Genomic DNA, 27,619 nt, shown 5'->3' with positions numbered 1-27,619 from the left:
AAGCATTTTGAGGGTTTTGAAATGCTGTTCCTGTCGGGGAAAGGGATTTCCAGTCTCACTCCTTGCCAGAGTGGATAGTGTGGATTTTGAAATACATTAAATGATCTTTAGACAACACCAAAAGGAACGCAGGAATTCTTTATTTGAACAAATATTCACACTCCTGTCCTCCTTTATTATAGTGTCAATTTTGGATCAGTCCTTATTGTCAGTGTTCCTTCAGTTATAGTCAGACTGTTTTGCTGATAGCTTAACCGCATCTGACACCATCTGGGATTTGTTTTCGTGTGATTTGTTTTCGTGTGATTTGTTTTCGTGTGATTTGTTTTCGTGTGATTTGTTTTCGTGTGACTTGTTTTCGTGTGACTTGTTTTCGTGTGACTTGTTTTCGTGTGACTTGTTTTCGTGTGACTTGTTTTCGTGTGACTTGTTTTCGTGTGATTTGTTTTCGTGTGATTTGTTTTCGTGTGATTTGTTTTCGTGTGATTTGTTTTCGTGTGATTTGTTTTCGTGTGATTTGTTTTCGTGTGATTTGCTTTCGTGTGATTTGCTTTCGTGTGATTTGTTTTCGTGTGATTTGCTTTCGTGTGATTTGCTTTCATTTAATATCGTTTGATATCTGGTTGAGTTTTGACATCCTTTAAGATATACATCAGTTCTAGATGGTTGTTCCTCTTGAGCTTCCACTTTGACCATGTAAAATTTCAAATCTCGTTAAACAAGATTCTTGAAACAGTTGCTTCCTTCTCCCAGTTGAATAGTTGCAAACTTTATCTGAAAGTGTTTGAAGCAGAGTCATTTCTCTTAGTCGAGATAGTCAGTAATACCTCTTCATACAGAAGCAATAAAAACTGTTCTGGTTTCCCATCATTGCTTACTTCATTACAAGGTCTTTCCCTGCGTTAACTTTTCTCCTAATTCTGAACAAACACTGGTTCTAGGACTCTCAAACGCTATATCGTAATTGTTACAAAAACTGTACAAAGGAAACAATCCCTTTGGTCTTCAATTTAGACTCGACAGTTTCATCGTACACTTGCCATACCTTCTTAATATAAAGTTTAGGTGGTAAGTACAACCTACTCACATGTTTCCTACTTCCACAGCAGTGACGTTCTGTACAGTTCTGTGACAGTAGACATTTTTATGTTGCTTACTGGTGAGGTGTGTTACTAACTTCCTTCGTCGCCTCCCCTAGTTTCCCTTGCTCCATCGCCACTAGCAGCATGTGATCTTCTTAGAACACCTATTTAAATAGAAATTATCAAGAAATGTTGACCTACACACTGACAATACATCCACATTTGCCTGTCATAAATGGTGGAGGTATGTTTCTTTCAATTCTGGTCGTGACACAGTACAGTGATTTTGAAGTTAGCCTGACTGATCGTGTTTTGTGAAGCATGTAGGGCTCAGTTAAACTAGAAAATATGAGCTGTGTTTTTTAAGTAAGTACCGTTTTGAAATTAAAAAAACACTTACTAAGATCTCAATTTTATTTTTACGTGAAAGCCTGTACTTTAATCTACTTTATTTTTTATAATTTCCGTCAATATTGCGGCACTTGTCGTGACGTTCTACCAGTTTTTGAATTGCCTCCTCATAGAAGTCTGCCGCCTGACTTATTAACCACTGCCTCACCACTGTCTTGTCTTTGTCATCTTAGACACTGACTGCCCAGGTGTTCCTTAAAGTGCAGGAACAGATGGTAGTCAGTGGGCGCAAGATCAGGGCTGTATGGAGGATGATTTCTAGTTTCCCATCGAAAAGATGTGGTGAGCTCTTAGGTCTGATTTGCTACATGTGGGCGGGCATTGTCTTGCAGCAAAACGATGCCCTCGCTCAACTTGCCACGTCTTTTGTTCTGAATTGAACGGCGCAGATTGTACAATGTCTTACAGTAAGCTGCTGCATTGATTGTCTCATTACGAGGCAGAATTCCAGAAGCAACACTCCTTTTCTGTCCCAAAAAGCAGTGCATATGATTTTCCGGGCAGAAATTATTTGCTTAGACTTCGCTTTTCTGGGTGATTCTGAATGCCGCCATTCCGTGGACTGTTGCTTTGATTCTGGTGTGACGTAAGCCACCCGTGTTTCATCGCCCGTAACAATTTGGCTTCACAAATCATCACTGCCGTTGTGGTACCGCTCAAGTAAAGTCAATGCACTATCTAAACGTTCGGTTTTGTGCACATCCGTCAACTGCACAGATCTCACGATGAATACGGATTGCTTTTTAGGCCTATAGCACTAAGGAATCGTATAACAGCCCATACTTCAGCCGGCGGGACTCGCGATTATCGGAGGCATCTTAAACACTCAGTACACAATGTAATCGAGGAAGACTCTGACTGTAATGGCGCCAGTGCGTAGACAACAGATGTAGGTACCCATTGCTCGAGCGCAGAACGCAGACCGCAGTGCTGTGGCCGTGGTGTGGCAAAACGGTACTTAATAAAAAACACTCCTCGCATCTGTCATTGCGTGCTGATTACTTGCATGTCTTTTGTTATGTTTCCATTTGGGATGAATCGGTGGACATGTAGCAAAAAATATGAAATTGCAATGATATGATATGGCCAACTTCAGATTTTCTGACTCCTTGATACCAGTGAACATTTTCGAGATTTGGTATTTTTGTTAGTAAAATCCAAAGTATTTCACATATGTAAGGCAACGTAAATTATAGTTGCGTTTCATGACTGTCAACTTCCTCCATTAAAAAGCACTCCAGTATAATACTATGGACCTACACAACTGCAATTTTCAGCTGCTGAGAAAGAGGAACGCCAGGCCCGAACGGCGAGCAGCAGGACGCCTTCTCGATCGTCGTCACGTGAAGGCAGCTCGGCGAGGCAGACTCCCGCTCCGTCATCTTCGCAGAGCCGCGACGATCTGGCTGCTGTGGTGCAACCTGTGGCTTCCGGTTCTTCCGCCATCTCAGACCAAGATACCCGCAAAAACTTGCCGCATCTGAATCCGGACCAAGTTGCCAAGAAGATTCAGTTTATCTTGGAGGAATTTGTGACCAACAACAACTTCCAAGTAATTACATATAAGTATTCTTTACAGTATTGGAAACAAAGCACCTTTGTCATATAGAGAGAACACTAAGGTAACTAGTCCGTTAAATTTAGAATGTGAGACCTCCAAACTATTAAGAAATGTTTGGTGTGTGTTGTCGAAGCAGTTTAATACAGTTAATGGTTACCTGTGCTCTGGAAATTGAGGTCTGTTTCACTTGCAGGAGAGTGCGTTGTGTGTATCGGAGACATTCCCACCTTCCAACATGGGCAACTTCGTCGTAGAAACGATGAACATATTACTGGAGCGGTCGGCGACCGTCCGGAGCGGTGTTGGAAAGCTGATGGGCCACCTCATGAAGGAGGGCATCCTCACTACGGAACAGTTCCTAGAAGGGTGAGTTGTCACGCTCCCAGCAGAAGTAATTTGATACTTGTAGCAGATGACTACTGTGACGTAGTTGATCCGACAAAATTAAATGTAGGACAGATTGGCTAATTTGTATCCACAGATGTGAAAGGCAGGGCAGTCAAAGTTTTACTGTGTTGGTGACATGTTTCCAAAAATAGTTCGTTCCTAGTGTGATTCTTTGCACAGGGCTTTGTCAGTGACACGCTGTTTTTGGTCTGTGAAGGAAACTGTGCCCAAATGAGTTGTTATGTAAAGAAATAGAGGGCATGTTCTATCTCGTTAATAAATCTAAGTTAGTTGGCATCCATTCTGTAACTTAGCACTGAAACGATTTACGCTCCACTATTGCTGTGGAAGATATGTTGAAGGTGCAGTTGTGTGAGCCATATTTCTGGTAATGCGTGGTTGCAACACAGGGCGATTTTCTTGTATGGCTGTGCAATACTCCTGATAAGGTAGTCTGTTGCAGATAGCTGCCAGGGTGTTTAATATTCTACACCTGGTGTAGATCGTACCTTGTGTGGTTGGGCAATCTCTCTATCCTGTGTAAATACTTACTTTCTCTCAGCCTGGCTTCCTCCTCCTGAAGCTAACAGCCCTACAATGCAAAGTCATGTAATCTGAGCGGTGAGATTGGGGGGGGGGGGGGGGGGGGTTCGCTTGTACTGATCACAAGACTGAACCAAAACTCAGCATAGCATTCACAAGTTAAGGAAGGAAAGCTTTTCAAAGAATCTCACTTAAAAGTGATATAAATTCTGCATTGTGACGACCTGCATTTTTGTCATTTCTAATACTGCTGAAACAATTTTTTCATCCATTGTAAAGTGGCAGGTCGATACCAGTATGCCTTCATTTCTGTTGCCTGTGTACATGTCCATTGTAACACAAAAAATTACATTCTGTAAGGGCTTTCTCTAATTTATTTTTGTCTCCTCGTATAGTTTTGCATCAGTGAACATTTAAGGTTGGTTTTATCTGGCAACTCGTATCTGCTGTCTAAGGCATGAAAAAATTTTTTCAAACCTTAATGGTGAGAAGATCTGTACAGCAGTGTATCACCAGCAGTCATCTGTGCACAAGGAGAATAAAGCTCCTTTTTTTTGTTCTGTTGAAATAATGTTTTATAGAGCTTATCGATTTTTCGGTTGCAGCTCCTACACGTGTTCTACCTCAAAAGTTGATCACTCACCTTTGTTCTATTTTGTTCTATTTCTTATCCATAGTTCTATTTCTTATCCATAGTTCTATTTCTTATCCATAGTTCTATTTCTTATCCATAGTTCTATTTCTTATCCATAGTTCTATTTCTTATCCATAGTTCTATTTCTTATCCATAGTTCTATTTCTTATCCATAGTTCTATTTCTTATCCATAGTTCTATTTCTTATCCATAGTTCTATTTCTTATCCATAGTTCTATTTCTTATCCATAGTTCTATTTCTTATCCATAGTTCTATAGTTCTTCACCATACTTTCTGTTTAAATGGTTTCATAAATTGGTTGTATTCCCTGAATGTAGATATTCAATTCAGATGGTACACTTCACAAATTACCCTCCACGTTTTTGAGAGTTCCACACAGATGATTACTGATTTTCACAATTCATTTTCAGAACAATAACAAAGAACTCTGTTTATGCACTTCTGACATAACAATCTACGAGGTGCGATATTTCCTCAGCCAACAGAGGAGTGAGTGAAAAGTAGTGATTGTTTAATGTCGGCATCATTTGAAACACTTTGTGACGACTGTGCTCTTTGTCTCACTGGTGACGACAGTGATTCGACAGTCGAGGCACTGTAGTTGTGTGAAGAACAACAATCCTGTTACGTTTCGTTTAAATAACGAAGTGACTGACGAGGAACCCATTGTTGGCACACGGTCACTTATGGTACGATGATACCAGACAAGAGCTTAAGAAATACCTACAGGATCAGGAGTTTCTGCAAAAAACATTCCTGGGCATTCACCATCAGCTCTTGGCAAGAAGAGACTAGTTTTGCAATGGTGAAAGCTGATAGCATGTAAATACAGCTGTGTATTTTAGTGTGTGTTTCCAGCCACCATACAAATAAACTTTACACTTGACAGGTTATGATTTTGCTATATTCAATTTTGTGGGAACTGGTGCATCCTTTGAAGGGACAAGCTCTGGTAATTGGACATAGCAGCCAACAGTGAACAACATTTGTACTACTGCAAAAGCAGATGCGACATAATGGATTGCACTGATGTTTCATATTTTTAAATCACCTTACATGTAAACAAGCACAATTGGAGACACTTGTAAGTACAATGAAGACTCAGGAACAGAAAAGAACAATAGAGGGTGTGTTCAATTAACAGCAACAACTACTGCGACAATGACAAAAATCATATTTATTTTTAAATGTGTTACACAGTACAGTCGCAGAAGCTCAACAAATGTTTAAAATGTCATTTTTCCTGTATTAACTGCTTTGTATGAAAACAGCCTTATTTACATTGTTTTCCTTGTTACAAGTAAGTATGCCCACACATTCGAAGATGGCAATCTGTATAATGCACATTCATGAATCCGTGTTGTTAAAGTATGTAATTTTTACCATAAGGATCTGATTGGTATGAGATACCCGAGACTGAGTGTTGGCTGTCATCACTGGAAGAAAAATAATTTCCTCTCACATGTCCCCTCCTCCACAGTGGCCACTCTATTAACAATATATGTTTATAAACAGCATATAGTGGCTAAGGTGCCATCATATTTGATGTTGATTAAATAACTCTATGCAATCTAGTTTCCCTCTGGTCTTCACATGCCGTGGAGGTAACACATTATGAACAATATGACTACTGATACTTAAACCAGACTATCGATACTGACGATAGAGGAGATGCCATCAATTAATCGATAGTTTGCCGATGTTTAAGTAGCAGTAAACTGCACTCACGTCCAGTAACTTGCTTTCGCAATATACTGGCCTGTATAACTACTAATGGCCCAGAAATAAGCTTCTATCAACATTGTCATGCACCAGTGGCCAGCATTATTGCGGAAAATGTGGTTGACATTGCCACAGTATATCGTCAGAAACATCAAATTTGCATGGTCTGTATGAGCCTACTGTAGATGGCATAAAAGTTTCCTGGGTATGTTACTGTGTCATATTGTATAAAACTACCCCTTGTGTGTGTACTGGTAGATGCAGGAGGAGGCCGCTGCAACTGTGGAAGAAACGTTGGTTTCCCCAGCAATAGTTCTATACAATGACGCAGCACCATATCCAGAACACTTTTATTGACTTGTACTGAAGATGCTCTGAAATTTTCCACAAAATAAAATTCTTCCTACATTATTGTTGAGAAAAAATACTGGTGTAAACTGCACTAGCAAAGTAAGTTGATTAGGTTCACTACCACATGATGACATAATGTATTTCCATATTTAACTGTGATGGAGTAAGCTCAACAGGGCTGATGGAAGTGACACCTACATTCACTAGTAAATTTTAATGTGTATGTTAAAACAGTGAGATTTTCATTAAATTTTTTAATTACAGGTTCAAAGAGATTGCGGAAGTTGCTGATGACTTGGCCATAGATGTGCCGAAAGTGTGGCTGTACTTGGCTGAAATCCTTGGTGAGTCTGTAGGATTATCCCCCCCCCCCTCTCTCTCTCTCTCTCTCTCTCTCTCTCTCTCTCTAACCTGCTAGCATAGTATCTTCATACCATCACAGCTGCTAAGAGACTATTTTTTTATTGTGGTTTTGGAACCTAATATCATTATTTTCCCACTCTGGATTCTCTCCCTTTCCGGTCATGGTAGGAATAAATCTCATCTCAGTTGCCTGAATCCTGCTAATGCCATTACTTGTGGTGGATATTTCTCAATCTGTGTATAAAAATGGACATATAATAGGTTTAATGGATAATTGTCTTCAATTTTAGTGGTACTTTCATGTTTCATATTCAGTCTCCAGCTATTAAATGGAAGTTACTTGCCTGACCTCTTAAATGATTACTTAGTCTATAGAACCGGCACTGGAGATACTACAAAGATATCGACATCAGTCATCTTTAGCTCATTTTATACATTCCACATTGGTTGCCTATACTTTCCATGGTTATAACCTCACTTTTCTCCTGGCTGAAAGACCATAGACTTCTGTAGCTTTACCCCAGGTGTGTTCGTTCTTGAAAGTCTTAGACAAGTCATCAGTAAATGTTGATGCCATATTCAGACCTCTGATGGTTTGGTGTACTTTTCTCTGGCTTTAATTTATTAGAGTAATAAAAAGAAGACAAAAACTCCACCTTACTCTAACCCGGTCTTACGTCAAAGCTGTAATTCGTCAGGGTGTTTCATTGTGCTATGGATGTTTTCCTACAGATTCTTGATCCTGTGTACCATGTCATCCTATATTCCAATTTTCCTCGGCATTTGCCACACCTTACTTGTGTTCAGAAATGATGTCTTTATAAGCAGAAAGGCTAACCATTGATTTAAGTTGTATTCATATTATTTTTCTATAAATTGCCAGAGAGCAGAAACAATTTTTGATTCACCCTTCCTGATCCATATTTTACCAATGATGAATCCAATATTACACTCAAACGATTTTTTCGTAAAGTTTGTGTCAGGTGGTACAATGTAGGGACACAGGTGTCAGTCTTACATGTGGGTGCACTCTTAGCTTGTCAAAGAATTTTTCTGAAAGCTAGCACATTTTCATTGTCTTAGTATGTGGATTTCAACTACTTGCCTTTACTCCTAAATTAGTACATAACTTTCTTAAAGTTTACGTGCTTCAGATGTGAAAGTCATGCCTTCAGTGTTCCAGTTCTATAATTTTTCTTGGCTATCTGGATTATGATGTCCGTATCCAATCACTAGTTACTGTGTGGTCTTTCCGTATCTCTTAAGTCTGTCGATCCATTGTTTTCCAGCAACTGCCCTGGTAAACATCTGTTGTGAGACTTGACAAAATCCTTTCCATCTGGGTGTAGTTGGGCTTATTTACAAGCCAACAGGACATGGTATCAATAGCATACCCTCCAGTACTAGCAGTGATATTTAAAAATTTCTTGTGAATCCTTTTGTCAAAAAATGTTACTTGCTGTTGTGCGAACCATCATGTTGCATACTGCAATTCTCTCCCATCTTCCTCCATCTGCCTGCCACCCCCTTTTCCCGCCATGAGCACAAAGTACTGCCCACCTAAGCTGATAGTTTTTGAGGCTTTGTCTGATGCAGAACCACCAACCCTATCTTAACATGGTTGTTGCTCTGAATTCCAACACCATTGCAAGTACTATATTGCATGATAGAGTTATTGTCACACTTACCTTGCCAAGTAAAACCTAGGTTGTGCAATAGAATGACATTGTGATTTGTTGCAGTTCCAATGCTTTCTACTGAAGCACTAACCTTTTCGGATTTGAAAACTGCCGCCACGGGGCTGCACAAGTTGGTCGTCGAAATCCTTCGTCTTCTCGTGAAAGAAAAGGTGAGAATGAGTGAACGGTTGACCTAGCACATCGATGTGGATGTTCATTTTGCAGCAGCAAAATAAGTATATCCAGTGTGTAATATGAACATTTGGAAGATAAATGTAATTTATATCACTGTATTATTTTCCCCCTATGAATCGATAGGTATTGCATTTTTTTCTCTTTCTTTTTGATTGTCCTTTGTTTTTTGACTAAGATAAAAATATTTGTTCCAGGGTCCTGGCTGGGTAAGGCAGAGGTGGGACGTGGCTGGAATGAGTTGGAAAGATTTCGCCCCTGCCGACAGTATAGACCGAATTGTGAAAGAAAATGTAAGTCTGTTTTACCTGTCTGAAACATTCGTAAAACTCTGGGAAAGCCTGCTTAGTGCTGTTAATAAGATGGGTAGTTAATATTAATGTAGAAAAAAATTGTCAATAAATTTCAGGATACTAATGTGCAGGTCCCTTATTTTTAGAGGGAAGAGACTTCAAAGTTATCTTTCCTTTGTGGTACTGATGGAGTATAGGGACTAAATTTTTTATTGTGTAAATGATTTAGTGCATTTAAGTTAACCTGTACTTCTACATTGTGTGACAGTATTTATAATCTGTATTGAACCAGATAGTCTTTCTACTAGAAATACACAAATTCTACGGATAGACTTTTGTTTTTTCGAGAAAAAGATTTCGGTCTCTGAGAGAATGGATGCAACTGAAATTTGTGCCTAGCTTGACTTAGTTAACTGTAGTTTTCTGAACTGTTAGTTCATGCCCTTAACAATTTCTTTGAGAGGTGCTGAAAGTTCCTTGCCTACTTAAGTCACTACTGCTAAAGCAAAGTTAAGATTGGTTGAAGAGGTGACACTACCAAATGATGACATAATTCTTCTCCTTACTTAACTGTGACGGTCTTAGCTCAACAGGGCTGATGGTAGTGTCATCTATTTTCACACGAGTGTTCCAGTTTGTGTGTACGAACTACGTTTGTCACACTGTGGTTCGAGAATCTAGAAATCGTCAGTTTCAGAATAAAAAATAGTGTAACCCCATTTTTTTACTCTGGAATTGGGGACATTTGTGAAAACAGGTTTTTAAGTTTCTGTGCTCTCAGAGGTTTTATTGCAATCTCTGTTGTATTGTGTGTACTTTGAAATCCCCTAATAGTCATCACTGAATTAGTTTTAAAACAGTTACTGGAAAGTTAGCCTTATGGTTTGCATTGTCATACATGTCATTACAAGGACGAGTCATTACAAGGACGAGTCAAGATGTAATTCGGTTTGCAGAAGCTGGAGTTCACAGTGGGCCCCGCAGGCGAAGTGGCGCCGTTGACGCCGGAGATGATCCACACGAAGCTGCTGCAGATGTTGCGGCCGGAGCAAGGAGCGCCTGCCACCACTGACGAAGTCACGAAGTGGATTTCTGTAAGTCCAGCTTTTTTGTGGTGTACTTAGCCTTAAAGTAGTTTGCATTTGAGAGCAAACAGTTTTGTCCGCTCCTGCCAGCAGTACACCACTGGTAGCAGAGTGGCACTGTCTGCTCCCCGTGTTCCCTCCGCACAAAGTGTTACGCAGTGAAAGTACTGGATGGAGGACATTGGCTTTCTTCCACACCACTCCCTTCTAACATGAGGAAACACCTCGTATAGCAAAAGGACTCCCATGAAGATAATTATAGGCATTGCAATAGGCATTATAGATTAAAAATGCTGGCTGTAATTCTAAGACCAAAAAGTATGAACCGTACCTTCCCTCCATACACTAAATTTTTTTAAAACATTGAGGCTTTTCAGTAGCTGCAGACTTCAAATTTAGGAGTTAAATATTGATAAAATTATAACAAATGCCATCTTCCTATATATCACACAGTGCAATACATAACTTTGGAGATACAATGTTACAACTTCGACGCTATTGCTGACATTGGGAGAGCAGTCAGCTATGGTGGTGTTAGTTAAACCTTAATATCACTTATCTCCTGTCTCACGAGGAGAGTGCCAGAGGTGGGATTAGTTTTTTTTGAAGTTATATACTGTTTTGTGTGTTGCCCACCTACAGAAAATGTGCTAAATTGTGTTCTTGTGTCATCAAAAGCAAAATACAATAATTGAATAATAGGTGGGTCTTCGCAAATCACAAGCAGTGCAACAGATTTATTGCTAATAATTTTATAAGAATTAAGAGTATAATGCACATAGTTCCCTTGAAGACTCGGACGTCACAAAAATTGCCCAACTATACTGTAATTAACTGTATTGGTCAGGAATGATGCAGGAAGAAATTGAGAATCAGCTGGATAGCCCTTGATACAACTGTATGCTAGTTTCCACGCCAAACAAACATCCTAATCTTGGAAACCACAACCCACTTACTGCTTTTGTCGTTTGTGTAGATTTTCTCACACTTGCAAATCGTCAAAGGACCCTTGCTAACGGTTGATACTGCAGCTCTCGCTTTCCTCTGTACAGAAGGATGTTATTTAGTATATAAGTTCCTTCAAAAAGTTCAGAATTTCTTGCATTACCACCTCAGGTTTGAAACCCCCATTCATCGTTGTACAATGACTTACGCTACACAGGAGGGAGTAATAATTTATGTAAATGTCATATTAATATTCTGACAATGGCAAAAATATTTTCAAGGAGTCCATACAAAACACAGATCTATTTGCGTTCCATGTGAATGATTTATTTTTCAGACAAAGTATCAGGATATGGAAGAAATTTCCAAATAATTTATCACTATTGTCAGTAGCCAAGAAACTTTGTTTCAGTTAGTTGGATTGAATTTGTACATATGTAGAACTCAAATGTAATTTGGAACTGGTTGGCAAAACTTTACTCATTACCACCAAGATACAAATGATGACTGTCAAATTTTCATGACTAGGTTAAAATTTGAGGTGGCACACACAGAGATTAGATATTGAGCCGATTAAGTGGCTTTTCATTTCCAATGCAAAGATTAATTGCTTTGAATACATTATTAGGTATTCTGGCACAACTCGGGTAAGTGTGGATACAAAAGATAAGGAAAAAATTCATGTGTGCATTGCAAATCGGAACAAACGGACTTTAAAAACATCCATGTATTGCCTCTCCCATACGTATATATTTATATTGCCTTTGTTACCATCACTTTAAACTAAAAATGCACGTTGTACAGTTGTGTACCTTAGGGCTGAATGTGAAGCTTTGAAAGTAGTTATGGTGCATTGCCTTAAAATTGAGGAACAGAGATGCCTTATGTACCGTAATAATCATTTTAGTCACTCAACCAGTCAGTTGACTGAAATACTGTTTCCTTGTTTGATGGAGTAAAAATGTTAATTCAGTAAATATGCAGAATAAGACAAATGTGGAAAAGTGTGAGCTGAAGAGGGAACAGAACACCCATGTTGGGTATTGACTCTTTCATTGCCTCTTGTAATTCCTTTTTCATTTTGATTCCACAGGCAAATGTAGGAGACCGGGCTAAGACACCGGAATTCATCCGTGTGCTGACGACAGCTGTGTGCGAGAGTGCGTATCAGGGTAAGTTCACTGTGTGACGCATAAGATCATTAATTTTTGCTGCTTAATACATAGTAAGTAGTAATGTTCTGCACAAGTTGAAGTGTTTCGATGTTTTGAGTAACAATCGGGATTCCTCAGGACATATTGTAGTCCTGAAGTTTTCCGAGAGAAACCATAGTGCCGTCATAGGTGTGCAGTGTAAACTTGTCAGAGATAGTAAAATTTGGGTTGGGAGAAACTTTTAGTAGTCCATGAAAGATCACTTGTAGGTGTCACTGCTAACTTGGAACTGCAAAGTGCAACTGGCAGTAGGTGGAAACGTCAGTTGTCTGTAGAGGTATGCCAACACTGAAGCCAGGTATTAACTTACAGATGTTTACAAAATCACTACACGGTTGAAGATGATCTGCAAAGCAGCTGCACACACCACATTGTAACAGTTAGGGATCTCCTTCTGAAGACTCTACTATAGGGGCATCCACAAATTTTAGTTTCACTAGCTAGGCATTCTAACACCTTCGTGGGTGGTCTTTGTTACTTACCTTGACCAAAATGCTCCAGATCATATATTGTTGTGGAAGCAAGTGACATCTTTGGAATTTTGTCAGCCAACTGCAGTATTGTCTAAGTAATGTGTGGCCAGGAATTGTTACCATGTAACGTGTCTGTTGGCGTTTCTAGTTGCACTGTACATAATTTCTTTTCTGTAAGTGGGACCTCCAAGTGTGAAGCCACAGTTGTGACAACCACAGTGCTAGTGGCTCTGTAGGTGTGACTGTTGACGTTGCTCGACTGCTTCTGTTCGAGAAATGAGTTTCGTATACAATGCTGCGAAGCACGAGACAGATTTGAACTGCACTATTAGTGTGATCGTTGTTGAATCGCGTGTTGATATTAGGCATGTAAATGTGCTCACCTTGAAATAAAGTGGGGATGGCCCATAGTTGACAAGGAAGCTGGATGGTGTACAAACACGAAATACTACAAACAGCATCTATAACACAAATAGACAATTTTGATAAATGTCATTTGTTGGAAGTAGTTTTTTTCCACACTACGAATGGTGAACAAACAGATTTTTGCGCAGTGCTTCCAGGTACGAAAAAGCACTGACCGACAGTGCTGTTCCGAGTGAGAATGTCGTCAGCATCTGTGATACTTCATAAAACACATCTATTAACTGCAACGATTTAAACCTAAATGGATTAGATGCCCAAATATGTGTTTCGTGTTACTTAGGAGTAACACAATTTCGTCTTGTTCAAAAACATAAGTTTATTGAAAATCTTCACATTAATGCTTAACAATAATAATAATAATAATAAACACTTAAGTTGTGGCAAATAGCATAAAATAGTCTGTGTCTGGTAAGACAGAGATAATTACATGTAATTCAGATTATTAAATAAAACTGTTCACAACACAAAATTAAACTTTTTCAAGATTTGTCAGAGAAAAGTCGCACTCCCACTTCCATTCTGCATATGTGGCTGCTTTCTTCTGTTTCCGCTTCTCATTACACAGAAACATGCACCAGTGAGCAGGTTTACGTGTGAAAATGACATTTGCAGTTGTTTTTTTGTATTCCGTTAGTTGTCTGTTTCTTACTGGACTGTGAAAAGGTGGTGTGATATTTGTCACCTCCACTTAGATACTATCAGTACCAAAAGGTCACATCTACCTTGCCCACTTTTGTCATTTACACAAGCTGTGTGTGAATACAGTGGTCCGAAGAGAATGTAATGTTGATGATGGAATAATATAGATATTGTGTGCTTTTGGGTCATCCAACTACACAAGTGCTGGAGCAAAAACAGATTGCTAGAAAACTGTTAGTATGTAAAGTTGTACATTTTTCTTCATCATAATTCGTGCACTGTATGGACTGTACATAAGGCAACTTCACGGCGACATTGTTTGCTTCAATGTTTGTTTCCTGGTGTTCTCTTACTGTTGCTCCAGTGCTTATTAGCAGGTGTGGGTCAGTGATAGTGCACAGTAGCAAACTTAAGCACATTCTATTATTCACTTCTGTGTAAAAGTGGCTTAAGTAACAGCTTGCACTACACCTCGCCTGACTACCACCGGAGAATGCCGGCTGCTGGAAGGGTCAAAATTGTCATGTCCCCGTCAGAGGTTGATCGCTGTGCGGTACTATTACAGGCCCTCGACCCAACTGCAGAGGACAAAAATTGGGAGATTTTCTGAACTAGTCGGTTACTCGATGTCGAGTCAGTCTTCAGAGTTTCGACGCCAAAATAGGAATTATTGTTAATGTAGATCGTGTTCTGTTTTTTTTTTTGCAGCCGCGGGCTCCAAGAAGTTCGAAGAGGCACTGTTCTCGAAGCACGCGACACTCCTCCAGAAGTACATAGACACTAATGAGGAGCTGGAGCTGCACTGCTTGTACGCTGTCCAGGAGCTGAACCACCGCCTCGAGCAGCCCAGTGGTAAGTAGACGTATCAGCCACACCGCACGTAAGTGACAGTCTGTCATGTTTACTCATCTGTACTCTGTTCTTTCTGCCTTTATGCCTTCACCTAATTTTCAGCAGTGACTTATTGTAGGATGTGCCCAGTGTTACATAATTGGGTCATTCTGTGTGATTTAGACTTTGATACAGAATTTCTGATTAGCCATTATTTTGATAGGTACTGTAAAGACTTTGAACATACCTTCAGTTATTAATTTTTAAGCTTTCCAAAATCTGCGAGCTGTCTCATTTTGATACTACAAAATGGCCATCTCAAATCTACCTGAAAATGAACCCATAGAATTCTGTACCATTTTATTCCATTTTTATATGCTTAAAAACATAAGCTACATGAGTCTTCCTAAAAATAGTAACTTTTCACTAGACAACATGTTTTCAAATTAAAATTTTAAAATAGGCATTCTGTAGTGAAAAGTCATTCACATTTTTTTGTCTGTGTTGGTCAGTTTTCATGATAGTTTTCCAGTGGGAATATATTCAGAATGTATTTATTATACTGCAGTTTACTTAACAAACTGGATGGCAGCTGTACCTTTTCAAAATTATGTAAAATGCATTAAATAATTGGTACTTCACAAATAAACATGATTTATTGCTTTGGTGGCATTTATTTAAAGGTGCCTTTAAGTTCTGCACTCTAGGCAGTGGATTACTTTTGATCATTGCACATTTCAAACTGTAACTAAATGAAGGAATTTTCGCAAGACTGTTGCAAAACAGTTGATCGCTGTTAGGAGACGTCATGTTCAAGTTTTTGAAGGAATTCAGAAGAGGAGGGTACATGATACTATTATTGACACAGCATACAGTGATTTCCTCTGTGTTAGGAGTTAGCTACTGCTTATGCCTTGTCACTTACACATTTAGTTGTCCAAATAATGTCATAAAGAAAACTGTCACGAATCTCAGTGCATGGTACTGAAGATCGTTGTCTATTATTGAGTAACATAAGTAGTGATGGCTGATTTTATTCGATAGAGGAAAACAATTTTTCCTCTACAGCCTTTAAGTAATGCATATACCTCCAGGGGGCTCACAGCTGTTTCAAGAGTTTTGTGTGTGGTGCACATGGGGCCTCAAGCTATTGCAGCCAATTGTTCCTTCCCTGGCTGCATTTCCTTCACCTTGCCCCCCTTCCCTCTCTATCCTCGCTACTTCCCCGTTGCCATCTCCTTCCCCTCTCTCAGAATTCTGATTTATGTCGACCTTGCTGTCCACCTGGTTTCTGTATTGGCTGCAATTTTGTTCCTTTTTCCCTGTTCTTTCATCCTACTTCTCCAGGTACCCACTTGAGGTTTGACCTCCACTTCAAAATTTCCTTTTCTTAGTGTGAGCCTTCTGGGGAAGACCTCCCTCCCTAGCATCTACGGTGTGGATTCCCCTCGCCCTTTCCCACTGAAGCCCTTTCCCACCCAGCTAGGTCACCAGCCCGTGTGGTGGGGCTGTTATGTACCCATATGGCTGAGACCCCTGACAACACAGGGATCGCACTACTGATACCTGAACTGTTCCCATGTATGCCAAGGAGTGGTTGCTTATCTTCTTGGAGCATCAGAAATCCTGTCAATGGCCGCTGTGCCAGACTGCCCTTCCTGTGGCTGGGTGACACCTGTGGGAAGAGCCCCTGATTGGAGTGGGTGGTATCGGGGCGGATTCTTGACGCATGACTTTGTTAGGACTTACGTGATCCACATGCTGTCCTGTACAAACAAGTTCTAATGTTTATAAAAATGTTTCTGCATTTGGAACATACATTGGAATTTAAATTTTAAAGACATTAATGTGACAGTGGCTGTTGATGGAGCAGTATCAACTAAAAATGAGGGTAATCCAAAGCAGGCTGCTGTTGTCAGCATTGCTGGAATGACACACCAAAATCTGGAAGGTCTGTACTGGTGCAGTTCAACACACCATTTTGCTGCAGGCCGTCCAGTTAAGTTCCATCACCTTCAACTGCGATTATAACCAGTTTTGATACGAGGCAGCATGTGTTCGGGGATATCTGTGTGTGTGTGTGTGTGTGTGTGTGTGTGTCATCTGAAACTTAATACAGCTAAACGAGGAGGAAGTTCTCGTCTCAACATTGAGCAGTTGCTGTCCCATTGTGAACTTGCTAGAAAGAAGAAATATGCCAGATAATAAAGTTTCCTTTTAAATGAACTCATTGACGGGTTGTTTCCCCCCCCCCCCCCCCCTGAAGATTGCTTAGTTAGCAGTGAAGTTTGGTGTGTTGCGACATTTCGAAGTGTGGAGAGTTGATATTCTTACATTGTATGCCGTGTCACAGTGCCGTCTAGTGGCAAATTATGTTAGTTGCCAATGGAGGAAACTACTGAGGGAACACTTCTGCTGTGGGATACCAAGTCGTCACACCGAGGCGGCTTCATGTCCGTCCACTGGATGTGTGTACTTCGTGCTAACTCCGTAGTCCTGGGCTTCTAGATACCTAGTTAAATTGAGTAATGCAGTTTTTGTAGTGAACTGCGGGGAAGACCTGCAGATGATAGGCACCGTGTGCAGGAATTAGCATTTGACCCTCAACATATTTATACCATACTTAGCATAAATAGACAGACCAACACATTGTGTGCTTACTTCATTGCAGAACAATTATTGGAAGCAGTCACATCCATTAAATATTTGGGGTATGTGCACTGAGTGAACCAAAAGTGGAATATCTACATATGACAAATTGCAAATAAAGCAGATGCCGGTATAGTCATTGGAAGAATCTTCGTGAAGTGTTGTCCGTCCACGAAGGAAGTACCGTGCAAAACTCGTATTTGAGTATTGTAGTCTGGGATTGGTTTGGATTCTCAGAGGAACCACAAAAAAAGTGGAAGGAACAGCAGGTTTTCATCACAGGTTCTTTTAGTGAGAGCGAATGTGTCGGAGGTGCTCATTCGTGTCTAGTGACAGATTCTGAAAGTGAGGCATTGGGTATCACAGTGTGCGTTATTGAGTGTATGTTACTTGGGACGTCATCCAATATATTGCTTTCTATTCGTGTCTAAATTTACTGTAAAGGTAAAATCAGAGATACTTGAAATCTCTGAGAAACTTATCAGTTGTTCCTCTCAAAGACCATTAACGAATCTAACAAGAAAGGGAGGAAGTGATAATGGTATGCTAAGTACTGTACACTGTACAGGTGGCTTGCGGACTGTAGATATAGTTGTATGGGCCCAGAACTGAGCCATTGTGTAGCACCACTGAAGAAATTACAGGGGAAAATGTTTTTATCTGATGCAATCCTCTTGGTTAACCTGTGTTTGCCAACCTTCTGAAGTGCTATACACTGTGTAGTAATTAAATATCTGTTGAACTTGAACAGAGTTGCCCCAAGTTCTGGAAAGCAGAGAATTCCAGATGAGCCAGGGAAATACCAGAGAAAGAAATAAGGAAAAGTGTGTTGCTGCTGGCTGGGGACAGCTGAGTGCGTGTGCTGCTTCCCTAGTCCCTCATTCCTACTGCTTCTCCCCTTCTGCCACTCCCCTCAGCTTGCAGTCAGTGATGCCACCACTTCTTGCCACTAATCTAACAGCTACCGCCTAGAGGCAGGCAGGCGTGAAGAGCGGTTGTTTGGGTGTGATTATCGGAGACTATTGACACAGTGGCTGGAGAAAGCAGTCGCGTGTGCCTGAGTTGTCAGAGTGATAGTGTGAATGTGTGTGTGTGTGCTTTCTTTAACAAAGGGTGTGGCCAAAAATTTTGTTGTGAAAGCACGATGGTCTTTCCTATTTGGCTGTCTGCGGCTCAGCGATCATCTTTATGCCGAGTTGCTACCTATCCTCATTAGTATCGATTCTCGGAGTATTTGTGCAACTTATCTGTTGCGTGGATTGATCACCGTTGTCTCATTTCATCAAAATGGTTTCTGTGACGTGAATAGCTGGCCACACAAATGGTCTTGCGTGATGGGCCAAAACTGCAGGCCACTTCTCTGGCTATATCTAAGGGATCGGGCCTGCCAATCTGGAGCCCATTGTTTCCCACTAATGTGCAGGACCTGCCTGTCGAATCTAGTTTCGCCGATTTGCCTGCAGGCCACGTCTATGGCATAATGCTGCGGATTTTCGTGGTTTATCCGTAGACCTGGGACTGCAGTGCTTCTCGGCAGGCCGGAGGCCACGGGTAGCGGATTTCAGGAATTGTGACTGTCTCACCGCAAATGCATTGTACTGTGCAGCATTCTATAGAAATTTTATTTATTCTAGTACATATTGCCGCATCAAAAGTAGTTTATATGTTAGAAAATATGGATCGTAAGAAAAAAAATCACGTCAGTCGGTAGCGGTTTGTACAGTATGTACTCGTATGTTTCTCGAAAGGAAAAATCGCACAACACCTGTTAAAATAACAGATATAACACAGTGGGTAATAAATGACAATAATGAACTTAGTAGAACCAACATTTTATTGATGGTCACGAAAGTGTTGGTTTACACAATTCTTCCCCACCTATATACTTCTTTCAGGAGGCCTACTTCCTTCTGAGGTTATTTCTGAAATCCCTGAATGTATTCTAAATCTGTCTTGCGACTACAAGGAAATGCGTATTTTTTCACCAAATGTTCCATTTCATGGAAATAAAATGTCTGTGGTCTTAATGAAGCGAACATAACATTCGGCTTGCTTTCTCCAGCTACAAAGTTCATTAGAAAAGATATTGATGTTAGTACTTTATCGCTCACAAGTTTAGAAATACAGAAGTACTTACATTTTTTTGGTCAACTGTCTCAAAATTTGTCGGGAGGAAATGCTAAGAGATCTCGAGTTCGAGTGTCGGTCCAGCACACAGTTTTAATCTCCCAGGAAGTTTCGTATCAGCGCACACTCCGCTGCAGAGTGAAAAGCTCATTCTGGATGCTAAAACTTGGCTGTAAATCAGGATATATTGAGGAATTTCACTTGGGGAAACTTGTGGCAGCCCTGTTGGAGTGACATTCAACTATTAATTGTTATAGAAAAATTTTACAAAAGTGATAATGCTCAATTAGTGGTATTGAGTGCTCTAATGCCAAATCTGTTGTGTAAATACTATGTCTGTTCAAGAAATTCCGGAAATGTCTCCAGGGAAATTTTATGTATTTCCCTTTTACTTATTGTCCATTGTCTCCTTAGAAATAATTTCCTCCACAATTGATACACCAACACCAATGCCATGTTCACTTCCGGAGGCAGTCACAGTGCGCCTCTTGCTGGATCACGCAATGTGCTGTCTGCAAATTTTCTTTTATCTCATCTGTCATTGCAAATCTTCGTCTTTTGAACTGGGTTTCCAACTTTGGAAAAAAACAATGCATGCAGGGGCAAGGTCTGGAGACTACTAGGGATGAGGCAGCACAGTCATTTCATTTTCTGTGCAATAGTCACATGTGAACAATGACAAATGTGTAGGTGAATTATCGTGATGCGAGAGCCATCTATTTGTATCCCTACATTTCATACCATCAGCGCGGCTTTGGCATTTGATCTGACCTGACGAGCTATTTTTGGTGTTGGAGGACCGTGTTAACGATCTGTAACAGTATGGCTTTAGCACTCGTCAATGCAGGCTTCCTATATCATTTTGGAAATGTTTTCTTGAGTTTTCACGCAAGGTTTAATGCAGATGAGTCACTCCTGTAACTCTGCCCCTCTAAATTCGCAAACTGTTAGACTTGCAGGGATGCTAACTGCATTTAGTTTGAACATACCATTGGCTTGAAATTACAACTGTTATGGAAATATTGAACAGTCCTCATATAACTTCTTAAGGCACAGTAAAACTGTTACAAATCTGAGAATGAAAGTATACTGATATTCGTAAATGGTTTTTACTTGCAATCTCCTATAGGCTATGGTGCATGTCTAATCTTAAAATTACAGTTCACTTGCTGTGTAACAACAGAAATAGGGGAGAAATGAGGACTTCAGTATGAATTGACAGTTTATTGTATTTGTGCTGAAAGCAAGCTTCATTACATTTGAAAACAGATTGCTATTACTGATTACTTCAAAGGATTATCAATTGCTGTGTCTTAATTAGCAAACTATGCTCAAAAGTTACTCTGGAAAATACTTGCTATACAGAGGCAAGTTCCTAAATCATAGGAGTGAAGGTTTAAACTGCAATTCACGCTATCAGGCAATGTAAGAAAAAGTAATTGCCATTTACTTTAAAGAAGACAACAAAGTTGCAGACACACAATTTACTCTTGACATAAAGGTTTCAGCCACAAACACAAAAGCAAGTGCAGCTAATGCTGACACTACCACACACTCGAGCATCTCGGGTTGGAATGAAACATAATGTGGGATGCGAGCAGTAGTCTGGAGGGGATCAGGAAGGGGAAGGGATAACAGTGTACGGGTGGGGGGAGAGGTGAGCTCTCATCTCAGTGTGTGTGCACGGACTAGACTGCCGTCGAGCGCAGCATCGGGAGGTTGTGGGGTGGGGAAGTGGGGAAAGATGGGTGGGTGTGCAGAGGGCTGCAAATAAACAGAGTGGGAGATGAGAATGGGCAGGAGATAATAGAACACGGGGTGGAAACTGTTCTGTGGAGGGCACGGGGCTGGGATAATTATGGGAGCAGAGAATGTATTGTAAGGTTAACTCCCATCTGTGCAGTTCAGAGAAGCTGGTAATGGAGGAAAGGCTCCAGATGGCTCGGTTAGTGAAGCAGCAATTAAAGTGTGACGTTCAGCTGCACGTTGGTCTACTTAGCGCGTGACCGCAGTCTGGTGGTGGCTGTTCATCTCGCTGTCAGTATTCCTACTGATATAAAAAGCTGTCCAATGAATGCAGCAGCACTGGTAAATGACACGGCTGCTTTCACAGGTGACAGGTGCCTGATGGGGATAGGATAAACCTGTGACAGGTCTGGAATAGGAAGTGCCGGGCAGGTTTTGCACCTGGTCCTCCACTGGTATATGATCCTTGTGGCAGGGCACAATGATAGGTAATCAAACCTAGTAGTAAACTCTTTGCTTAGTCCCCTGTTTCAAGGTTTGTTCTTTCTTGTACACTTTATCATAAAAATAGATGTTTTTGTTGCTAAATATTTTATAATTGAATATATTCTCTGCTAAATTGGCAAACGTGACATTGTTACATCTTGCAGGCAAAAACAGGAGTTGTGAGAATGATAAAACAGCTATTAACTATGAATCGGCAGTTAAAATGTGCGACAGTTATGCTGTAATGACTTAGTGTTCACTGCACAGGAATACGAAACCTGTTGCTTTAGTTTGAATGAAGTGAGTAAAAGAATGCCATGCTTTCATAATGGTTACAACTGACACCTGCCTCTGAAACACTAAAATTGACCTGTGTAGAGAATAAAACAGCCAAAATGTTTTCATTGCCACGATTAAATTGAATAAACTTCTGCAGCTGCACAGTGTACTTATATCAGTGCAGCAAATCATTTTGTTCAAATGTTTCTGGTTAATTTATTGTTCACAAGTAGAGTAACATGTTGTGCACCTCGAAGTCTGCAGTATGTGTGCAAAGTCTGGAAAGAATATTAAAGTAACTCGAGTGGCAGGGAATGACCACAAACTGGTGGGAGCCGTTCCTCACCGTTCTCTCGCAGTGTTGCCTTTCTTGTAGCCTTCTTGAGTGTGCCCACATGCCACATTTCCTGCAGTCTGTCCCATTTTTTCATTCGAGAAAACTTCAGTGTTATGCTGGGCAGAGAGAAAGTTGGGCAATACAATTTAGATTAACAGTAAGTTGTTACCAGGCCTTTAGAATCCTGGGAGTGATCTGAGCCGGTTAAGTTGAGGCCTTGGAGCATGCCCAAAGTGTTGCACATCACTTTCTGTATCATGTTTTATTCGTTGTGCTGTTGTGTACCTTTCTAAAATCGACAGTTAGCGAATGCAGTTCTTACTATTTCTGCTCTGTTACGTAATTGGTCAATATCTCTCTTGCAGTAGATAAGTTTCTATATTTTAGTGTTACAGATACACTTCGTTATATATACCCATGTCTTTTAATAGGTTCCAGGCATCTGCTGAAACTTTACGGTGACAGCCTAATTTCCTTCTCTCTCCTAGTCATATTTATCATCTGTTCGCAGGTCTGCTGCGAGACTTATTCCAGGCGCTCTGGGACTACGGCTGTGTGGCAAACGAGACGTTCCTGAGATGGGAGCAGAGCAAAGATCCAGCATTCCTGCAGGGCAAAGGCGTCGCACTGAAATCTCTGACGGCATTCTTTACTGCACTGCGGGAGGCCGACGACGACTCGAGCGAAGAGTGTGCCTCGGGCCAGTGATGAACGGGGGAGGTCTCTCTTCTGTCACGGAGATTTATACTCGGCACTGGGAACGAGAGAGTAGAGCACGGAACTTCGTCGAACGGCCTCTGTATTCCTTGCCTCCTAAGGAGGTCGTGACGTTTGGACTTGGGGATATGAAAATTTATATATACATATTATTATTATATATAAATACTTGACTATAAATACTGCAGAGACTGTATAAAATTAAATAAATTAAAAGTTTTCCTGTAAAATGCAACACGGAGCAAAAGATGTTAATATTTTGAGGGTAACGTTTTTGGGTGCGGTTACAGAATCGGGGCTGGGAAAGCAGTTGACCTGTCAGTATGGGGTCCCGAACTGAAGTGGTGTCGTTTCTTTTCCACTGACTCCAGCCAGATGGCATGCTTTAGGAGTATATAAAATATATGAAAGATATCGCAAATCTGTGTTATGAAATGTTGTTATATTGCTTCTTACGGCATTGGTAATAACTTCCCTTCTTTTCTCAGTTTCTTTTCCGTTTTAAATTAAATTTGAATAGGTTTTGAAATGCAGCTCGTCTGATCTAGGTCATTCTTTCCTTTCTCTGCACTCCATCTGAAATGGCCCATTTTAAAGCTAGAGAAATTTGATGTGGACACAATTAGGTAACACGTTTATTTTTCTGAGAGACCGTTTCGTAAATTTCTGTTGCGTGCACATGCCTGTCGGTGCTGCGTGTACGCAGTGTTACATCTTGTTTTAATGTTAGGAGCAAGTAAACGTTTTGTGTTTCTGTGATGGGGGAGTGAGAAGATGCTATATTACTAAATGTACACATACTTATTATATATATATTTAAATGAGAGAATGGTAACTGCTGCTATTTGTAATGTAATGTAAGATTGCAAATGCAAAAATATGCTATTTGTGTAACTTGCAAGATGTAAATATTTATATATATATACATATATACATATACACACATTTATCTTTTTTTAGTATTTAACCTATGTTTTAGCATGCCCAAGACCTCCTACCACCTTTCTTCAGTGATTGTGTTTATTTAGTGCTATAGTGGCAACTGCGATTGTAATTCCATAACAGATTAGAGACCACCTGAGTTGCACGTATATAGTGCCCAAGTTAAATGTGGCCGCCCTCTCGGAAGGATTAACGTACGACAAAATGAATCCTTCACGAGACCAAAATCACCTTCGTCGTTCTCAGAACCCCTTGAAAACACTACCAGCTTAGGCTGTCCTCGGAACTGTAGAAACATTAACTCGGCCATCTGGGTCTTTATCCTCACCAGGAACAGTCTAGTAATCGTCAAACTTTTGAAAGTATTGCGGATTCATTAATTTCTTACTGTTTGCTGATGAGGGCCATGTCTAAGAGGAGAAGGAACTTAGAGGTGAAAATTGTAATCATTTGAAATATCAAAACATAAACAAGAAACTTCGTGAAGTACAACTAAAAGTACTTGGTGAATAAACCAAAGGTATCGTACATTGGCTACTGGTGTAAACGCCTAAATAGACAAAGTAGTTCAAATGAATTACAGCAGATCACATCTGCAGACAGTGTGGTGCATAAACATGCTTTAGAAGTCCGTCCAGTGGAATTGTTTGACATTTCCTTTTATTCCTCAAACAGCTATAAAAATGTGTTCCTCACTCTGCTTTCATTCAGTATCGTAGTTACAAGATGAATGATTGATCTTCTCCCCTGTGTCAAGTGAAATTACTTGCCAGTAGATATATATCGCTTAAATGAATTCCTAATAAATAGCAAGAGATCAATGAAAAGCATTTATAAAAACATTCGTTGCAACAATGGAACTAAAAACACTGTTATTGTGTAAGGGAAGACATAATATCAAATTTTGGTGAGGTTTCAGTAATGTGTACATGCCACTTGATATTTGAGGAGAACTTTGGGAAAACTGAACATTTCTTTAAGAAATGTTTACAGCTATAGTTAGTAAGGTTGAGATTCGAATTTTTGTGGTTGCATACAAGAAGAGCTGTATTTAAAGGAGAAATATAGTGAAAGACGTAAGTTTGGTCTTTTCCCACATTTTATTTTTAAATTTTGTATTGCGCTTTAATATAAAGCTGTAACTAAAAACTAATCGTGCAATCAATTGATAATTTCATTGTAAGATCTTAATGATCACTGACCTAAAATTCAGTTATTTAAAGTTTTATTAATTACAAAGTTTTGAATTTTCCACGATCAAAATTAGGGCCACCAGGTTTGTCTTCTCCCCACATCTAATCCATCAGGCGCCTATGTGTAAACCAGTAAGAGAACCATCACCTCTTCTCGGCATGTAATGTCTTGTCATTATTTCCTCCATTGAAATATAAGGCTGCGTCACACACACTTGTTTTTTTTAATGCTAAAGTTCACGAAATGTCCCCCATGTGTGTCTAATCCACATTAAATTATTTATGCTTTCATTCACTTTTTTTTCCCCCTCCATGAAAATGCTTTCTCAATAAATTAGGGTTTGCAAGAAACCTAAATGTGGGCTTAATCAGTTTCATAACAGGTTGTGATAGTGAGTGCTTATGTCAATAAGCTTCATTCCATGTGTTGTACTTGATCCAGTCAGTTACCTTTGAAGCACGGCTTGTGCATTGCTGTTTGACTAGCGGATGGTTTGTGGAAATAAATGGCCCATATAGCATGTGTCATAACCTCTGCATTGTTTGTATTTTTCCTAATAAGTCTCCCATAAAATAACAGAAAGGAATATGTTTCTTTAAGAGTAAATGTGCCGTTTGTTTCTCAGTTGTTTTATGTTCTCAGGCACTTCACCTTGTCCTTAAGTGACAAAGGGTACCACCAAGCCTCTTCTGGATGTGGCACACATTTGAATTTTCCTTTAGTAATATTTCCTAAGTCATTGAAAGAAGATAGTCCCATCATCAAAGTATTCAGTATATCTTAACACTGTACTGGTTGTGTCAGACCTGGAGAAAATCCTCGTAAGCTGTGGCCTTCCTACCCTCTACTTCAGCCACTATAAGATTTAGAAGCAGTACATGGTGTAGAAAATGTTAACATTTCCACACTTGTTCCTAAGCAAGAGTGGGTGTGTAGGCTTGTTCATACTTAAATTTGCAAATGAGGGAAAGTGTAATTTTTGTGTAGGTAAATGTACAGAAAGCACTTCCCACGAGAATTATACGAAGTTAGTCGTATGAATGTTAATACGTGGCATATTTGGAAGGACTTCACAAAATTGTGAGACACTTAGTTTTTAACATTTCTCATATACTGAGGCAACAGTCATGGGATAGCCACAGGTTTTGGAAATCTGGGAATTTCGAAAAAACCCTGGAAAACCTCGTTTTTGTCTAGATAGATGAAATTGTTGGTTTACTGAGGTGGTGTGCATCATTTCTGGCTGGGTGCAGCTGGGAAAATGAACTACTACCCTACTCCCTTCTTCTTACTGCTTCTCCCCTTCCTACCACTTCCTCAGCTTGCAGTAAGGGCTGCCACCACCTCTTGCCACTAGCTTAGCAGCTGCCAATGAGACAGGAAGGGTCGAGGAGTGATTTGTTTGGATCTGATTCTGAGATACCGTAGACACAGTGGCTGGAGACAGCGGTCTTGTGTGCACGAGCTGTCAGAGTGATTATGTGAATATGTGTGCTCGTTTCCTGGCAAAAGCTATGGCTGAAAATTTAGTTGTGGGAGTGTGATTCTTTTGTGTGTGTCTGTGGCTACGTATCATCATTGTTAGTGATTCTCAGAGTATTTGTACAAGTTATGTTGCATTGTGGTCTCATTTCATTAAAGTGCTGTCTGTGGCTCACGAATAGCAGGTCACAAGAGTGGTTTCCCATGATGGGCAAATCTGCAGGCAGTTTCTGTGGGTAGCTGTAATGTATCGGGCCTGCCGATCTGAAGCCGTTCGGTTCCCACTAATGTGCGGGCCTTGCCCGTTGGATCTAGTCTCGCCGATATTCCCTCAGACTGGCTGTGTTTGTGTGTAGTGTAATGCAGCAGATTTTCGTGGCCTGTCCGTGGACCCAGGACTGTGGTGCTCTTCGGCAGACCAGAGGCCATGACCTTTAGATTTCAGGAATTGCTGTCTCACCGCAAAGTACGTTGTACAGTGTGGCATAGCGTTTTGAAGACTTTTATTTTTTCTAGTACATTTCGGCTCTTTGGAAGTAGTTTAACATGTTAGAAACTATGGGTAATAAGATGATGATGATGATCTTGAAAGAAAAATCACACACCGCCTATAAAAACAATGCAGTGGGTAATAACCGACAACAATGAACATAGTAGAACCAACAATTTATTGGTGGGCCGGCCGTGGTGGCTGAGCGGTTGTAGGCGCTTCAGTCCGGAACCGCGCGACTGCTACGGTCGCAGGTTCGAATCCTGCCTCGGGCATGGATGTGTGTAATGTCCTTAGGTTAGTTAGGTTTAAGTATT

General features: G+C 40.3%; 1 protein-coding gene across 14 annotated transcripts in view; it reads left to right on the top strand.

Moving 5' to 3' along the window:
- Window positions 1–24,133, top strand: part of LOC126108459 (eukaryotic translation initiation factor 4 gamma 1-like) — a 647,729-nt gene extending 623,596 nt beyond the window's left edge. For all 14 annotated transcript variants that reach the window (XM_049913677.1, XM_049913682.1, XM_049913688.1 and 11 more), the window contains 9 exons: window positions 2,771–3,045; window positions 3,248–3,420; window positions 6,978–7,057; window positions 8,819–8,925; window positions 9,145–9,240; window positions 10,197–10,334; window positions 12,364–12,442; window positions 14,731–14,874; window positions 22,989–24,133. In XM_049913677.1, coding sequence (XP_049769634.1) covers window positions 2,771–3,045; window positions 3,248–3,420; window positions 6,978–7,057; window positions 8,819–8,925; window positions 9,145–9,240; window positions 10,197–10,334; window positions 12,364–12,442; window positions 14,731–14,874; window positions 22,989–23,185 — 1,289 coding nt within the window. In that variant the 3' untranslated portion in view covers window positions 23,186–24,133. The remainder of the gene's footprint in view (window positions 1–2,770; window positions 3,046–3,247; window positions 3,421–6,977; window positions 7,058–8,818; window positions 8,926–9,144; window positions 9,241–10,196; window positions 10,335–12,363; window positions 12,443–14,730; window positions 14,875–22,988) is intronic.
- Window positions 24,134–27,619: the final 3,486 nt, after the last annotated feature.

The sequence above is a fragment of the Schistocerca cancellata genome, chromosome 11 (assembly GCF_023864275.1).
Source record: "Schistocerca cancellata isolate TAMUIC-IGC-003103 chromosome 11, iqSchCanc2.1, whole genome shotgun sequence".
Taxonomy (NCBI): domain Eukaryota; kingdom Metazoa; phylum Arthropoda; class Insecta; order Orthoptera; family Acrididae; genus Schistocerca; species Schistocerca cancellata.
This window is presented reverse-complemented; position numbering and strand designations above follow the sequence as displayed.